Genomic DNA, 18399 nt, shown 5'->3' with positions numbered 1-18399 from the left:
AGCCGAAGAGCCAGTGCTTGTCCGAGGACGTCTCCGTGGTCATGTGGCCGGTATGACTAGACGCCAAAGGCGCACGGAACACTGTTACCTTCTCACTGTAGTGGTCCCTATTTTTCTACTTGCATTTTTACGTGCTTTCGAACTGCTAGGTTGGTAGAAGCTGGGACGAGTAACAGGTACTCACTCTGTTACGCGGCACTCGGGATTCGACTCACCAAACTGACGACCTTCTGATCGACAAGCTCAGCGTCCTAACCCACTGAGCCACCGCGTCCCTACAATTGTCTATATTAACATATTAAAAAAATCCATGAAGGTGGCAATGTAATAACAGATAATGGTTTTATTAAAAAGTCATTTCACAGTTTTTACTCCAGTCTTTATGAAGAAGGAACTTGACATGTATAAAATAAATGATTATCTGCAAAGACAACATTAACCAAACTTTCACAAATTCATAGAGAACTTATGTATAATCCAGTAAACTACCTTTGAAATACAGAAACTATTAAAAAATGAAAGCAGATAAAGTTCAAAATCCAGATGGTCTCCCAAATCAATATTATAATTTTGTTATAACTCATTCAGCCATTAAAAAAGAAGCCAACATTGAGTTATTACCTAAAGATAAAAAACTATAGACCAATTTTATTACTAAATAATAACTGTAAACTTTTTGTTGCAATTTTGGCAGAAAGTTTGAAGAAGATTTTACAGGCATTAAATAGTAGTAGTAGTAGTAGTAGTAGTACTTTGTTCTGGCTTAAAGAGTAGTAACTCCAAAACAACAGGTTATTTGAGCTAGAGGCCCATGAATTAATATTTGGATCGCACACTTATTTATTGTATAATAAGATTAAGTAAATGTTGTTTTCAACAACCATTTTGTTAGACCTGCCATTGTAAGAGTTTGCAATAGGTGTCAGCCCAGGAAGCTTCTTTTAGAAAAGAAATGGTGGCAAGATCAGATTGCTGGACTTACAGTCAAATAATATTTTTTAATTATGGTGCCACTTTCCTCACATCTAGAGAAGTTGGAATTAGAAGGGTGTGTCTACCATTGGTTTACATATTTACAATTGACAGAAGGATTTAAATTAAATTTTAAAAACCCTTATAGATTTGACTATGAAAAAATGGAAATTCAGTTGTGCAGTAATGATGAAAATATTATTGCTAAGGTTTGTAAATTATTGCTGAAATTGAAACTCAAGAATGGATATGTGAAATATTATATGATACAATGGACAAAGAATTTTGGATATAATATAATGCTTGAACAAGGGACGCGGTGGCTCAGTGGGTTAGGACACTGAGCTTGTCCATCAGAAGGTCGGCAGTTTGGTGGGTCGAATCCCCAGTGCCATGTAACAGAGCAAGTGCCTGTTATTCGTCCCAGCTTCTGCCAACCTAGCAGTTCGAAAACACATAAAAATGCAAGTAGTACGGTGGGGAGGTAATATAGCATTCCGTGTACCTTTGGTGTCTAGTCATGCTGGCCACATGACCACGGAGACGTCCTTGGACAAGCGCTGGCTCTTTGGCTTTGAAATGGAGATGAGCACCGGCCCCTAGAGTTGGAAACGACTAGCGCGCATGTGCGGGGGAACCTTTACCTTTACCTTTTAATGCTTGAACAATGGCAAAATGTGGGTGAAATTATAATTTAAAAGAATTTTTTTATAAAATGATGAACCCTTGATATCTAATACCAGAGAAATTGTCAAAAATATATAAAGGTATTCAAATATATGTTAAAATGTAAATTAAAGAAGGAACTTTTTACCATTTATGGTAGACTAGTGACAAAGCAAAAAAAATATTTGGGCAAGATTTAAAACTTAATATTGAAGATTCTTAAAGTTGCTATAAAGATAAAACCAGAGACTTTTTTTTGAGCTTAAGGAACAGAGAATTTTAAAAAAGGAACTTTGATGTTATCTATGCACAAAAATAGAAGGACACTTTGATTCCCACAGTGAATGGATGGGGCAAAAATTGATGGAGTTAGCAGAAATGGTTAAATTGACTGCTTTGATTAAAGAAATAAATATAGTTAATATTGTTTCTATTTAGAAAATACTTGTGGACTTTGCTTGAAGTAGAAAAAATGAAACTTTGATTTTGGATTATGCTGATGAGATAAGTTTGTTATTATATAAATGACTAGTATATATTAGAACTCATCAAATTTGCAGATGATACCAAGCTGGCAGGAATAGCCAACACTCCAGAAGATAGGCTTAAGATACAGGAGAATCTGAGCAAACTGGAACAATGGGCATTATATAACAAAATGAAATTCAGTGGTGAAAAAAGTAAAGTTCTACATTTAGGCAAGAAAAACAAAATGTGCAGGTATAGTATAGGTGGTACCTTGCTCAATAGTACAATTGTGAGAGGGATCTCGGAGTACTAGTGGACAATCACTTAGATATGAGCCCGCAGTGTGCTGCAGCTGCCAAAAAAGCCAACACAGTGTTAGGCTGCATTAACAGAGGGATAGAATCAAGATCATGTGAAGTATTAGTACCACTTTACAATGCCTCGGTAAGGCCACACTTGGAATACTGCATCCACTTTTGGTCACTACGATGTAAAAAATATGTTGAGACTCTAGAAAGAGTACAGAGAAGAGCAACAAAGATGATTAGAGGTCTGGAGGCTAAAACATATAAGCAACGGTTGCTGGAATTGGGCATGTCTAGTTTAATGAAGAGAAGAATGAGGGGGGACATGATAGTAGTGTTCCAATATCTCAGGGGCTGCCACAAAGAAGAGGGAGTCAAGCTATTCTCCAGAGAGCCTGAAGGCAGGACAAGAAGCAACAGATGGAAACTAATCAAGGAGAGAAGCAACCTAGAACTAAGGAGAAACTTCCCGACAGTTAGGACAATTAACCAGTGGAATGACCTGCCTCCACAAAGCGCTGAATGCTCCAACACTGGAAGTTTTTAAGAAGAGATTGGACAGCCATTTGTCTGAAATGGTATAGGGTTTCCTGCCTGAGCAGGAGGTTGGACTAGATAACCTCCAAGTTCCCTTACAACTTTATTATTGTTATTATAGAATACAATAGGGCTGGAAGGGATCTTGGAGGACTTCTAGTCCAGCCCCCTGCTCAAGCAGGAGAACATATACCATCTCAGATAGGTGACTATCCTGTCTCTTCTTAAAAACCTCCAGTGATGGAGTGGCCACGATTTCTGAAGACAAGTTGTTCCACTGGTTAATTGTCCTCACTGTTGGGAAGATTCTCCTTAATTCCAGGTTGCTTCTCTCTTTGGTCTGTTTCCAACCATTGTTTCTTGTCCTGCCCTCTGGTGCTTTGGAGAATAATTTGACCTCTTCTTTGTGGCAGTGTCTCAAACACTGGAATACTACTATCACATCACCCCTATTTCTTATTTTCTTATTATGTAATAATATTATGTAGTATTATGTAATATTATTATGTAAAAACAAAAAGTTGAGATTGTATGTTATTTATTTTATTGTGCCAAAGAATCGGAAGTCAGTGGGTTTCCCCCCTTTTTCCCCATTATTGTCATTTTTGTTTGTATATCTGTATTTTTTAATATTTTGATAAACTAGTAAATTTATAACTCAAAACAGCATCTATTTAAATTGAAAGCTAACTTTTCTTTAATCTTCAGACTGAATAGATGCAGAATTAAAATATGGCAGCATCTTATTGACTATCTCAGATCCCCAAAAGCTAAGTTACCCTGGTTGATACTTGAATGAAAATCTGCTAAAGAACTTTGAACTGGCAAGTAAAGAAGGCACTGGCAAAACAGTAATATATTATTCCCAAGAAAACGCATTTAGTCATCAGGAAATTTTGTTTTCGAATAATTGGAAGCCAGTTATATTTACTACAAGAACTTATGCTGCTCTATGAGCATAGTAAAGATTTGATTTGATTTATTATAGGAACTGACATGCTCATTTTTGTTTCAAGTTATATATTTGGGGACTGCGACTCAAATTTGTACTGTTGGATTTGTAATATTTATGAAAGACAAGTAGTACGGCAATTGTACCATGATTTTAAGTTTATATGTTATTAATGTAGGTACGAAAACCAACGGGATAATCTTGCCCAGCAGTCTTTCAATATGGAACAAGCCAACTATACTATCCAGTCCCTAAAAGATACAAAAACAACGGTAAATCCTCATTTCATTTCCATGTGTATTTATTTATTGTATATGTATTAATGAGTCTTAACTATTTTATCTGCTAACTTTTCTAGGTTGATGCTATGAAGCTAGGAGTGAAGGAAATGAAAAAAGCTTACAAGCAAGTAAAAATTGATCAAATTGAGGTGAGTTTTAATGTTACTTTAAAAAAAAACATTATAATATAACAATACCTGCATCCACTATCCAGACTTTTTTGTCTGTCTTGTCAACAATTGTTAAGTCTGGGGTGTTATGTGACAGGTACCTGTATGGAAACAACAGAATAGAAAAGAAAGAACTGGAAAAGACAGCAAAATACAAAGACCTGCAAATAGAAATAAAATGACTGTAGCAAAATAAACCAAAGGTAGTGCCAATAGTCATAGGTGTAATCCCAAAACATCTGGAGCACCACTTGAACACCATCGACATTGACAAATTCACCTCAGTCAAGTGCAAGAGGCAGCTTTACATTGAACAGCTTATATCTAAACAGACTGATCCAGTCTGAACATCTGGCCGACTATGCGACAAAAAGTCTCTCTCCCATAAAGACTGTGGTGAGACATAAATTATAGAAACTCATACCGGCTCAGTAGTCGCCTAGGTCAACAAGGACTACAGTAGGAATGGGAGTTCCTAGACATTTGGTGAAAAATGGGCTATAGGACTAGGACTGATGGCTAAGCAGCTAGGGCCAGCAGCTGCAGAGCTACTAGAAGGAAAGGTGTTTACCTGTCACAACTGTACCATGATTGAAAACAAAGAAATAATGATCTTTATTACAGATCAAGTCCAACAAGAAGATGATATTTGAAATGAATGTATCAGTTTTTTAAATCCAGAATCAGAAATAACAGAACACAGGCTAGAAGATCAGTGTTGATTTATAATATGAAATAAAGTATTCACTGAAACAGAATTGGAATAATTGCAAAGGTGTACCCAGGACAAAGAAATCAAAGCCTTGCCAAAAGTAACTTAGTCTACAGAGGCAATCTGGGGAGTTGGCGGTAGTGGAAACCAGCACAGTTACAGAATTGTTTTCATGTGGAAACCAGGCACCTCTCCTCTGCCTAAGAAATAACAAAGCCCTCTAAAGAAGTAGAAGAATTAAAACAAAGAATGATTTACCCTCTAGAATACCACAAATACAACAGAATAAGGTTGCCTGCATTGAAGCTTGTTCCAAAGAAACAGTACAAGCATTAAAAGATGCCAATACTGCAATAATCAAATATAAACACCAGCTTAATACAAGAAACAAATCAACTAATGTACACCACAGTTGCATTTATCCTGGGATACAAAATCAACAAAAAAACCAAACAGTATACCACCAATATGGAAGATCAGGCTGGAAAAAAAAAGATTAGCAAGCTGAAATCACATGCAAATAAGCTAAAACAGATGCAAGAAAAGAAACTGAAGAAAAGAATATCTAATCAAGAAATATAACTTAGAAAAAAGGAAGATCAAGAAAGCACTGTAAATAATAAAACAGCAAACAACATCCATAGCCAAGAAGACTAGCAAATACAAATCTTGAATTGCAAAGTATAGGCAGAACTTCCAATTTCAATCTAATCAGAAAATTTCCAGCAATCCCTCAATAGAGAAACTGTAGTGAATCAGTCAGTACAAATAGAATAGAATAGAATAGAATAGAATAGAATAGAATAGAATAGAATAGAATAGAATAGAATAGAATAGAATAGGTTAGGACCATGGAGGTCTTCTAGTCCAGCCCCCTGCTCGAGCAGGAGAACCTATACCACAGGTCGGCAACCTGCGGCTCCGGAGCCGCATGCGGCTCTTTGAGCCGTCTCTTGCGGCTCCCAGCCACCCGGTGCGCGCGCACCTCTTCCAACGGGCAGTGGTGCGCGCGCACCTCTCCAAATGGAGAGTGGCACCGCCCATTTGGAGAGGTGCACGCGCACCTCCCCGAATGGGCGGAGGTGCGCGCGCACCTCCCCAAACCTTTGGAGAGGTGCGCGCGTACCTCCGCGCGAATGGGCAGCGGTGCCGCTCTTTGAGGAAGCTGCCGCGGCCCGTCTGTGAAGCTGCCGAAAGCGGCAGCTTAGCAGACGGGCCGCGGCAGCTTCCTGAAAGAGCGGCGCCCCTGCCCATTCCGAGAGGTGCGCGCGCACCTCTCCGAACGACCGGAGGTGCGCGCGTACCTCCGCGCGAATGGGCAGCGGTGCCGCTCTTTCAGGAAGCCCGCCGCGGCCCGTCTGTGAAGCTGCCGAAAGCGGCAGCTTAGCAGACGGGCCGCGGCAGCTTCCGCAAAGAGCGGCGCCCCTGCCCATTCCGAGAGGTGCGCGCGCACCTCTCCGAACGACCGGAGGTGCGCGCGCACCTCCCCAAACCTTTGGGGAGGTGCGCGCGTACCTCCGTGCGAAGGGGCAGCGGCGCCGCTCTTTCAGGAAGCTGCCGCGGGGTGAAGCGGGCTGTCGGGAAAGACATTGCCGCCTCCTCCTCCTCCAGCGGCGACACCTCCGGTCGGGTCCTGGTGGCGGAGGAGGCAGTGGCAGAGGCGGCCGAAGCACCGGCAGCCTTCCTAGCAGCGGCAGAGACAGAGGCGGCGGCGGCGGAGGAGGCGGCTGCAGAGGCAGCTTCCTGGCGGTCTTCTTCCTCTTGGCTTCCTGCCTCTCCGCCCGCGGTGCAAGCTCGGATGTTACGGGGCTGGCCGGCCAGGACTGGGTCGGGCGAGTCGATCACCTCCTCCTCCTCCTTCTCCCGCTCCCTCTCCTCTCCAGGATGACCCTCCTGAATGTCTTTCCCGACAGCCCGCTTCACCCCGCTTGGTTTTGCAACTTGAAAAAGGACGCCTCGCTTGGGGGAGGGAAGGAGGCAAAGGCTCCGGCCGGGCGGCACAGAAACGCTTCCTGAGCCGTGCCGGAGACCGCCGAGAAGGCTTGAAAGCTTGCTGGAATCCCATCGCCCTCTCCCGGGGAATCACCCCGAATCCGAGGCGGGGAGAGGGAAAACGCGGGAGCGGGGAAGGCGAGGCGGAGGGAAGGAAGGCAGGAAGGAGGGCAGGCGGGGGGGGCAGGGCAGGTGAGAGAAGCAGAAAGCAACCAGCCGAGAGAGCAGGTGGCGGCGGCCGTAGGAGTGGTGGCGGCGGCGGCAGCAGCCAAGCGGGAGGAGTCCTGATCCCTCGCTTCTGCCTCCCCCCAGCCCGGACCCCCTCCTCTCCCAGCCTTTTCCCCGGCGTGCACCTCCCCAAACCTCCCCAAACGTCGGCAGGTCTCCCGTTCGCCCGCCGCCCCGCTTTCCTTCCTGAATTTTGCGCTTCCTTACCCAACTCCAAACTCCGCCGGCAGAGGCTCGATCTGCCGTTCTGCAAGCCTCCGCCGCCGGTTAATACCCTGTATTCAGCTCTGGGAAGTGGGAGGGAGGGGGAGTTTGGGGGGAGGGGGAGCTCCACGGTGCAAAAATAAAGCCCTGCCGCTCTTCGCTCTTCGCGTTGCTTGCCCGACTGGCTGTCACGGGACCAGCCCTGCCCCCATCCACCTCCAGTATGGATGGCTCTGCCAAAAGAAAAGCAGCCGAAGCAAGTCTCCCATTGAGAGAATGGGGCGGCGGCGGCTTGCAAAACGGCGGATCCAGCCTCTGCCGGCGGCAGAGGCTCGATCCGCCATTCTGCAAGCTGCAAGCGTGTCTGCCGGCAGAGGCTGGATCCGCCTTTTGCAAGCCTCCGCCGCCCCATTCTCTCAATGGGAGGCTTGCTTCGGCTGCTTTTCTTTTGGCAGAGCCATCCATACTGGAGGTGGATGGGGGCAGGGCTGGTGCACGTTTTGCCTTGTTTTGCGCATGCGCGTGCGTGCATGCACGCGCGTGCACATTTTGCGGCTCCCACTTTTTTGTGTTTGTGACGGAACCGGTTCTGAGTGGCTCTTTGCCTTTTTCCGGTTGCCGACCCCTGACCTATACCATCTTGGATAGGTGATTGTCTAGTTTCTTCTAAAAAATCTTCAGTGACAGAGTGCCCATGATTTCTGGAGGCAAGCTGTTCCACTGGTTGATTGTCTTCATTGAGATATGGTGACCAAAATTGGCTGCAGTATTCTAGGTGTGGTCTTACTAGGGCTTTCTAAAGCGTCTTTTTTGAGATCTTTTTTGAGATATAGTGACCAAAATTGGCTGCAGTATTCTAGGTGTGGTCTTACTAGGGCTTTCTAAAGTGTCTTTTTTGAGATCTTTTTTGAGATATAGTGACCAAAATTGGCTGCAGTATTCTAGGTGTGGTTTTACTAGGTTTTACTTTGCATGTACTTGTTTCTTGTCTTGCCCTCTGGTGGTTTGATGAATAACGTGGCCTCCTCTTCTTTGTGGCAGCCCCTCAAATACTGGAATACTGCTATCACGTCTCCCCTATTTCTTCTTTTCTTTAGACTAGCCAGATCCAAGTCCTGCAGCCATTCTTCATATGTTTTAGTCTCCATGTCTTGAATCATCTTAGTTGCTATTCCCCGAATTTTTTCCAAACTCTCAACAACTTTTTTTGTGATATGGTGACCAAAATTGGCTGCAGTATTCCAGGTGTGGTCTTACTAGGATTTTATAAAGAGGTACTAATACTTTGCATGTTCTTGATTCTATTCCTCTGTTTATACAACCCAGGATTGTATTAGCTTTTTTGGTTGCTGGTGCACACTGTTGGCTCATAATCAAGTGATCGTCCACTAGGACTCCATCCCTCTTACAGTTACTGTTTTTAAGCCAGGTCTCACCCAATCTGTACTCGTACCTGACTTTTCCTGGCCCATTGTTCAAATTTGTCTAGATTTCTTTGGATCATGAGTTTGTCTTCTGGGGTGTTGGCTACTCCTGTCAGTTTGGTGCCATCTGCAAATTTGATGAGTTCCCCTTCAATTCCCTCATCTAAGTCATTTATGAAGTTATTGAAGAATACTGGGCCCAAGATGGAACCTTGTGGTACCCCAGTGCTTACTTTTCTCCATGTCAATGTAGTGCCATTGAGAATTACTTGCTGAGTATGGTTTGTCAGCCAGCTACAGACCCATCTGGTGATGTTTTCTATTTCATCTTTTTCTAGCTTACCAAGGAGTAGGTTGTGGTCTACTTTATCAAATGCCTTACTGAGATCTAAGTATATTACGTCCACAGCATTTCGATACTAGATTAGTCACTTTATCAAAGAATGAAATAAGATTGGTTTGGCATGATTTGTTTTTAACAACCCTGCGTTGGCTACTGGTTATGACTTTGTGTCAGGGGCCACTTCAATACCTCATCCCAAGAAAGCAGAACTCACGGAAGCGAATTCTTCCAAAAGGAACTTTTATTAGGAGAAGCTGATAGCAAGCATACTAGACAGGATCTGAGAATTTCCTGTGCAGATCAATAGGTTAAAGTATCCCAAGCAAAACCCCACTCCATAGTTCATCCAGTCGGTTCCAATCGATCAATCCCCAGGTGATAACTCCATCGTGGGAAAGGGGAGCTAACATCAGGCCAGCTCTGGTTGTAACAGCGATGTTTAGGTGGCTCTTCACATTTTCTCTTGAGAGCGCAGAGATAAGCTAGTTGCTGGAGGTTACATTCCTTTCTTCCTCCTCCCTTTACTAGCTGACATAAAGGGAGAAGAAAGTTCAGAGAGAAATAATGCAGGAAAGCAAAGTGTTACATTGTAGCAATAGAGGAAGTCAAGTCAATAACCCTCAAGCAATCCCCCCTCCCTTCCAGGAGTATGGCAGAACCCAGGGAGAGAAGAGAATGGGAATTGGGTCAGGGAAGAAATAGGAAAGAGAAATAGAATAGTAATATAGATATGAGTTCTGACATCCTGCCCCCCTTTAAAAAATGAGAGGTCACCTGTTGAGAGACAAAACAAATGTGCAGAGGTTAGTTGGGTTTGTTCAGGTAATCTGTGTGAAAAATTTTTAACAGTTTGGGAGCACTAATGTGGCATTTGTGAACCCACTCATTTTGGGAGAAGGAAACGTGCTTCCATGCGACCAGATATTGGGTTGCTCCATGGTATTTTCTGTAGTCTAGGATTTCTTTTATTTATTTGGTGGAGCAGTGGGCTAATGCCTCCTTAAATAACACCAGCTGCCTGCAATTATTGCAGGTTTGCATCCCACCAGGCTCAAGGTTGACTCAGCCTTCCATCCTTCCGAGGTAGGTAAAATGAGGACCCAGATTGTTGGGGGCAATAAGCTGACTATGTAATAATGCCACTTGGGGGGGGTGAAAGCCCTAATAAGCAGGCATATACATAGAATGAAGGCTATTGCTAAGCACATTTGATTTGTGCTTAGATTGTAAGCCGCCCTGAGTCTTCGGAGAAGGGCGGGATATAAATGGGATTAAAAAAATAAAATAAAATAAAAAATGTTGTTCCCCCTCAATCATGATGGGAGGGGGGTTGGGGGAATGGTTGGTCTTAAAGGTGATTGCTGCTCCCGTTTTAACAGGCTGTAGGGAAAGATTGGGTGGATTTGTCTGAGGGTTTTTGGTAATTTTATTCTACTGTTACTGGGTTTATGGTTCTCTTGATAGGGAATGGTCCTACATATTTTCATCCTAGTTTTTGGGATGGTTGCAGAGGCTTTAGGTATTTTGTGGATAGTAGACCATTTCTCCCACGGAGAAAGGCTTTGGTTTGACTCTTTTCTTATCTGCTTGTGTTTTGTATGCTTGTCTGGCTTCGTCTAAAGCTTTTCTGACTACTGGCCATGTGTTTCTCAGCTGTGTGATCCATTCATTTAAGGAGGGAATGGTTGGTTCAGTGAGAGACAGTTCTGGCATGGGATTGAAACTTTGGCCGGTAGCAACTTGAAATGGGGTGTAACCTGTGCTGGAGTGAACTGCATTGTTGTATGTGACCTCCGCAAATGGAAGCAAATCTATCCAGTTTGTCTGTTGGTAATTAATAAAGCATCTTAAATATTGTTCAAGTACTGAGTTCAAACGTTCCATCGCTCCATTTGTCTGAGGATAATGATTAGATGTCAGCCCCTGGGTGGTCCCCAAAAGAGACAGGAACTCCTTCCAAAAGTCTGATGTGAATTGCACCCCTCTATCTGATATTATGTGTTGGGGCACTCCATGCAGTCTATAGATGTGCTGAACAAACAGCTTTGCTAAGGTTTTTGCTGTGGGGATTTTTTGGCAAGGGATGAAACGTACTTGCTTTGAAAATAAGTCTGTGACTACCTAAATGACTGTGTTACCGTTACTCTCGGGTAGCTCTATTATGAAATCCATGGAAATTTCGTTCCATGGTGCTGACGGATTTGCTACTGGTTGCAGTAGTCCTGGCGACTTTCCTTGCAGTCTTTTGGCGGCTGCACAGGTTGGGCAGGTGGCCACATAGCTCTCAATGTCTTTTTAAATAGAAGGCCAGCAAAATTGTCTTTTGACTAAGTGCAGTGTTTTCACGAATCCAAAATGACCTGCTGATTTTGTGTCATGGCACAGTTGCATGAATATAATTCTTTGACTTTTTGGGATGTATAGTTTCTCCTGCACCCAAAGTAGTCCATTGGTAATCATGCATAGGTTCTTGTGGCTTTGAAACCAGTCATTGGATTCTAGTGCTTTTCTAAATTCAATCCCTGCTTGGCTGGCTAGCAGTTGCTTTAGTTTTGCTTGGGCTCGGGTTGTTACTTGAGCCGCCATTTGCGTTTCAGGAATCAGAGGTTTGGAGATGGTGGGTCTGGTGCTATTATATTGAGGCATGTGGGACAGGGCATCCAGTAGGAAATTCTTTCCCCCAGGCAAGTGTTTAATGGTTAAATTAAACCAGTGAAAGTACTGTGACCACCGGGCTTGTTTGCGGGTGAGCTTCCTCAGCGCTTTGAGAGCTTTTAGGTTCTTATGGTCTGTTCACACCTAAAATGGTATTTTGTTCCCTTCTAAGAAATGCCACCGTGTACACCTCTTTTTCCCACACCGCCCATCGTTGTTCCGTGTCAGAGAGTTTTCTGGATGTGTATGCGCAGGGTTGTAACACTCCTTTGTCATTTTCTTGCAGCAACACAGCCCCTATGGCTACGTCGCTGGCATCTGCTTGGATTACGAATGGCTTGTCTGGGTTGGGGTGTTTTAAGACCGACTCAGCTGAAAAAAGTTTTTTAACCTTTAAAAAGTGGCTTGGCATTCCACTGTCCACTTTAGTGGCTGACTGGGCTTTATTGTACTCCTCCTTTCCTTTTTAACAAGTTTATAGTGGGCAAGGCAAAAGAAGAGATGAATTGGCGGTAGAAGTCAGCGAACGCCAGGAAGCTTTGTAACTGCTTTCTCGTACAGTGTGGCACCCACTCCATTACCACCCGGACCTTTTTGGGGTCCATTCCTATGCCATTGGGGTATATGCGGTATCCCAGATAGTCTATTTCTCTTTGTGGAATTTACATTTTGATAGCTTAGCATAGAGGTGAGCGGCTTGCAGTTTTTTCAAAACAGCTCTAATTAGTTTCACATGTTCCTCCATAGTCTCTGCGAAAATGAGGATGTCAGCCAAGTAGACTAGGACCCCCTTGTATAGGTGCTCCCTTAGTACCTCATTTATTAATTGCATGAAAACTGTGGGGGCTCCTTGTAATTCAAATTGCAGAACTTTAAATTGGTAACATCCCATAGGACAACTGAATGCGGTTTTCCATTCATCCCCCTCTTTGATTGTAATATGGTAAGTTTAGTGAAAATCTTTACCTTCGATAGGTGGGACAACATGTCTTTCATGAGGGGAAGGGGGTACAGGTTGCTTTTGCTTATTGCGTTCCGAGCCCTGTAGCCCACACACAGATGCAGAGTCCCATCCTTTTTCTCTCGGAAGAGGACTGAGGCTACTACTTTGGGTGAAGCTGGTTCGATGAATCCCCTTTCTCAGTTTTTATCTATGACTTTCTGCATTTCCTGCAGCTCTTTAGGGCTCATAGAGTACAATCTGGGTTTGGGGAGCTTCACTCCCGGCTTAATCTCTATTGCACAGTCCATGGGTCGGTGAGGTGGTAGTTCATCTGGCCTTTCCTTGCTAAACACCTCAGTAAGGTCCCTGTATTCCTCAGGTATCTCAAGTAACGTTCCTCTCCTACTGTTGCCTTCTCCATGGTGGAATTTTGTGGAGCCCCCTGGGGTGGCGTTTTCGACCAGTCTCCCTGTGGGAATCTGAGCTTGGCTGTCCTGCAATCCACTCGGGGGTTCCATTTCGCGAGCCACACCATCCCCAGAATTGTACGGCACTCCATGCCTGGAGTACTACAAATGTTATAGTCTCTATATGGTTCCCTAGGGTGAGGTGGATTGGTAGTGTGGCTAGCGTGGCCGGCATCCCCCCCTGCTATGGACCCATCTAATTGACCGAATGAGATAGGTTTCTTCAGCCTCCTCACCGGAATGCCCAGAGTCTCCACCAGCATTGGGCTAATAAGGCAACATGTACAATTAGAGTCTATTAGAGCTCTAACCTTTACAGCTTCAGGCATGGAGGGGGCTAATATAGTCACTGTCTAGGTGAGGGGCGCGATGGGTCCACTAACGAGGGGTTCATCCTCAGAGTTGTCATCTGACAAGTTGGACGCTCCCGCAGTGTAGCCTTGAGTTCCTTTTCCACGTTGGGCAGAGGGGGGGAACTCTACGGCTTCAGTGCCTTTCATGGCTGGCTCTCGCGGCTTGGCTGGTGATTTCCTGGGTTTTCTGGCTGGGGTCCGATCCGATTTCTTCTGGGGGGTCCTCAAATGGCATTCTGCAGTGCAGTGTCCCTCCTTTCCACACTTGAAACAGCTGGTGGGCTTTTTGGCAGTGGGCTGTGACTTCGCTGGTTCATGGGATGGCTTGGATGGTGATCGGTTCCATAGTTTCCCTCTGCGATGTCCCTTGGCCAGGTCGATCTCCGCTTCTTCCAGGACATACCAATCATGCAATTGGTGTGGGTCTCCTCAGGGTAGGCAGGCATCGTAGAGGTCGTAGTTTAGACCATCTTTGAAGTGGCTAAACAGGATGTCCTCCGGCCAATTTAACTTGCTAGCAATGCTTCTGAACTCCTGGGTGTATTTGGCTACCAGGCGTCTGCCTTGCTCCACCGTTTTTATTCTTTCGTGAGCCTTCCAGTCAGCCAACAGTCCTCAAAATGCCGTCTGACAGAGAACATGAACTGGTTGAAATTCTGCAACTCCGGGGTATCAGAATTATGCAGTTCCACGATCTAGTCAGCTACAACCCAATCTAATGCTGCTTGCACGATGCGGATCCAGGCCTGGTCTTTGGGGATGTCCCGGCCACATTCTTCCATATAGTTCAGGACCTGGGCTTCCCCTGGAATTTCACATCCAATGGCGAAAATTCTGGATGGACCGGGGTCTTCTCTGTCTTCTGTGATGCCTCCCATCCTGATCGGCAGCTGTGGAGCGGTGTGGAGTGGAGGCTGCTGTGGCGATAGCCGCAGTCTCGGTAGCTCCACCTGATGTTCCCAGGACTTTGGCCTCAGATTTCCCTGCGGTGTCCTTCTTACTGCAGCCTAAGGTAACAGTGCGGGTGCATGGTTCGGGTTTCTCCTCTTTGAGGGAGCTGAAGGCTGACTTCATTAGGTCGATCACTTTCTCCAGCATCCAGGTTGAATGCCTCACACAATCTCCTTTGTCCTCGCTCAGATGGAGAAACCTTTCTCCTGCTTCCAGCCTGGCTGGTGGCTACCCCATCTCAAAGTCACCTTTCTCAATTTCTTCTCCCAGTCATCCTTCTTCCTGATGCCCATCAACCACCGGGGTTTGTGGCCACGCATCTCCACTACCTCTTCCTCTGAGGTGTAGGAAGATTTAGAGTCGGACAGCTGGCAGGTCTCTGACTGGAGGGAGGTCTCCTCCTTCATGGTAGCTTCTTCTTTTCGTGTCCGGGGAACCGACATGATAATCTTACAAAATCCCCCAGTAAGAGTGTTCCTTCCAGGCTGACTATTACTGCTGATCCTGTCTAATGTCAGGGCCCACTTCGGTTCGAATCGGCCAATCCCCAGGTGTTAACTCCATCGTGGGAAAGGGAGATAATATCAGCCCAGCTGCAGTTGTAACAGCGATGTTTAGGCGGCTCTTTGCACCTTCTCTTGAGAGCACAGAGATAAGTCAGTTGCTGGAGGTTACATTCCTTTCTTCTTCCCCCCTTTACTAGCTGACATAAAGGGAGAAGAAAGTTCAGAGAGAAATAATGCAGGAAAGCAAAGTGTTACATTGTAGCAATAGAGGAAGTCAAAGCAATAAACCGCAAGCAATCCCCCCTCCCCTCCAGGAGTTTGGCAGAACCCAGGGAGAGAAGAGAATGGGAATTGGGTCAGGGAAGAAATAAGAAAGAGAAATATAATAGTAATATAGATTGGGTTCTGACACTTTGTTTGCTTCTAGTTGTTCGCAGATCTGTTTTTTTATTTATCTTTTGTAGCATCTTCCCAGGTATTGATATTAAACTGATTGGTTTGTAGTTTCCTGGGTCCATTTTTTTCCTTTCTTGAAGATGGGAATCACATCAGCCTTTTTCCAATCCTCAAGTACTTCTCCGGTGCTCCAGGATTGATGAAATGTGTGGTGCAGTGGTTCTGAGATAACATCTACCAGCTCTTTCAGAACTCTGGGATGTAATCTGTCGGGTCCCAGTGATTTATATTTGTCAAAGTTGGATAGCTGTTCTGTGACCATTTTCTTGCTTATTTTAATTTTTGTTTCTAGTTTGTCTTTTACAGTGGTTTTTTTGCTATTTTGGGCTATAATTTTTGTGTGTGCGAAGTATGAGTTAAGCAGCTCTCCTTTCTCCCTGTTGCCTGTTATTTCCTTGCCATCTTCTCTCTTTAGTGGGCCTACAGTTTCCTTGATTTTTTTCTTGTTAATATATTAGAAGAATTTTTTATTATCTTTGATTTCTGTTGCAAGTCTTTGTTCATTCTGAGATCTCTTCAAGAAAATTGGAGAGATGAAGGGAATGTTTCATGCAAAAATGGGCATGATAAAGGACCAAAATGGCAGGGACCTAACAGAGGCAGAAGAGATTAAGAAGAGGTGGCAAAATTACACAGAAGAACTACACAAGAATGAGCTTAATGTCCCTGATAACCTCAATGAGGTGGTCACTGACCTCGAGCCAGACATTCTTGAATGTGAAGTGAAATGGGCCTTAGAAAAGCTGAGCAACAACAAAGCTAGAGGAGGTGACAGATGATACCACTCTAATGGCAGAAAGTGAAGAGGAACCAAAGAGCCTCTTGTTGTGGGTGAAGAAGGAGAGTGCAAAAGTTGGGTTGAACCTTAACATTAAGAAAACCAAGATCATGGCATCCAGCCTTCTCAATTCCTGGCAAATAGATGGAGAAGAAATGGAGGTAGTGACAGATTTTATTTTCCTGGGCTCCAAGATCAACTACAGATAGCGTCTGTAGCCAAGAAATAAAAAGACGCTTGCTCCTGGGGAGGAAAGCCATGGCGAATCTAGACAGCACACTAAAAAGCAGAGACATCACCCTGTCAACAAAAGTGTGTATAGTTAAGGCCATGGTCTTCCCAGTTGCAATGTATGGCAGTGAAAGTTGGACCATAAGAAAGGCTGAGCGCAAAAGAATTGAGGCCTTTGAACTCTGGTGCTGGAGAAGACTCCTGCGAGTCCCTTGGACTGCAAGGCAATCAAACCGGTCAGTCCTAGAGGAAATCAACCCTGACTGCTGTTTAGAAGGACAGATTCTGAAGTTGAAACTCAAATACTTTGGCCACCTAATGAGAAGGAAGGACTCACTGGAGAAGAGCCTAATGCTGGGAAAGATTGAGGGCAATAGAAGAAGGGGACGACAGAGAATGAGGTGGCTGGATGGAGTCACTGAAGCAATAGGTGTGAGCTTAAATGGACTGCAGAAGATGGTAGAGGACAGGAAGGCCTGGAGGAACACTGTCCATGGGGTTGTGATGGGTCGGACACGACTTCGCAGCTAACAACAACAAAATCTATAGATATACATAGCTGGATTAATAGATTGGACTCAAGCAGAATTAAAGGCCCTAGATAGAAAGACAGGAATTAATTACAATGAATCATGTTCTTCATCCACACAGCGATGTTGACAAACTCTACTTACCAAAGAAAATAGGTGGATGTGGAATGTTGCAAGTATATCAGAGAGTTAAAGAAGAAAAAAGGACATTGGAAGAATATCTGAAGGATAGCGAAGAAGATGCACTGAAGTTAGTATAGCAGGGAGCTCTACAAAGTACTGGAGAGACCAAAATAGCCTGCAAGACCAAATGAAGAACAGAAAAGATACTTGGGATGACAAACCATTTCACAGCCAGTACATTAATAAAAATAACAGGGAAAACAGATAATAATAAAACCTCGGAATGGCTAAGAGCAGAAAGTTGAAGAAAAAGACCAAGGAGCTAATTTTGGCTGCATAAGAACAAGCCTTAAGAACAAATGCACATAAAGCTTCCGGTTTGCCATCGCAGCACCGCTGACGCATGGAGGCGAGCTCCGTCTTCATCTGATTTCATCCCACTGGGGGACCCTGAAAAGGGTCGAAAGTCGCCCTGTAGGGGTGACAAGCAAGGATGGGACCCCTGTTGATTGTGGGAGGGTGGCAGCGCTTCTGTTTGATCTGGAGCAGCTCTCCAAACCGGGAAGGGAAAGACTGGCCATAGCAATATATCTCATAACTAAGCTGCTGAGAGCCGAAGTCAAAATTACTACCAACACGGATGAAACTGGATGAGATCTGATCTTCTCTTTAAGACTAAATATCTTTCCTGCAAAAGCTGCCCAAAGTATTTTTTCCTCTGAGAGGAGAGAGGGAAGGTAATTCCTATCCCACCCTCTAAGAACACCTGACTACTCTGGGGAAATAGAGCAATTATAAGAACAACTTTAATCTAATTGGATGCATATAGTTTTGAAATCTGCGGACTAGAAAGTTTTCCTATTCTTACTGGGGACGCTGGTTTTTATCTAAAAAGAAAAATAAACTTTGAAAAACTATTATAAAAACTCAGGACTTGTTTTAAACAGCATCGGTTACATCTTGTGGCAAAGTATGATATTACAACTTGTTATTGACTAAAAGAAATTTGGCTTGAAGCCCAGAACTTTAAAAAAAACTTTCCTGACCTTGACAGATACCAGCTGTGAAAAACTCAGCTGTAAAGAAGGAACTTCAGGGCAGCATATTTGGCCTGTTTGAACTTTGAAGATAAACCTTTACTGACTTTCAGAG

The 18399-nt window shown here is 44.3% G+C and overlaps 1 protein-coding gene across 1 annotated transcript in view; it reads left to right on the top strand.

Annotated features, from left to right (window-relative positions):
- Window positions 1-18399, top strand: part of CHMP5 (charged multivesicular body protein 5) — a 64923-nt gene that overhangs the window by 35244 nt on the left and 11280 nt on the right. Inside the window, exons 4-5 of the mRNA XM_083377173.1 lie at window positions 4079-4172; window positions 4259-4330. Coding sequence (XP_083233299.1) covers window positions 4079-4172; window positions 4259-4330 — 166 coding nt within the window. The remainder of the gene's footprint in view (window positions 1-4078; window positions 4173-4258; window positions 4331-18399) is intronic.

Source organism: Vipera ursinii (assembly GCF_947247035.1).
Source record: "Vipera ursinii genome assembly, chromosome: Z".
NCBI lineage: Eukaryota > Metazoa > Chordata > Lepidosauria > Squamata > Viperidae > Vipera > Vipera ursinii.
This window is presented reverse-complemented; position numbering and strand designations above follow the sequence as displayed.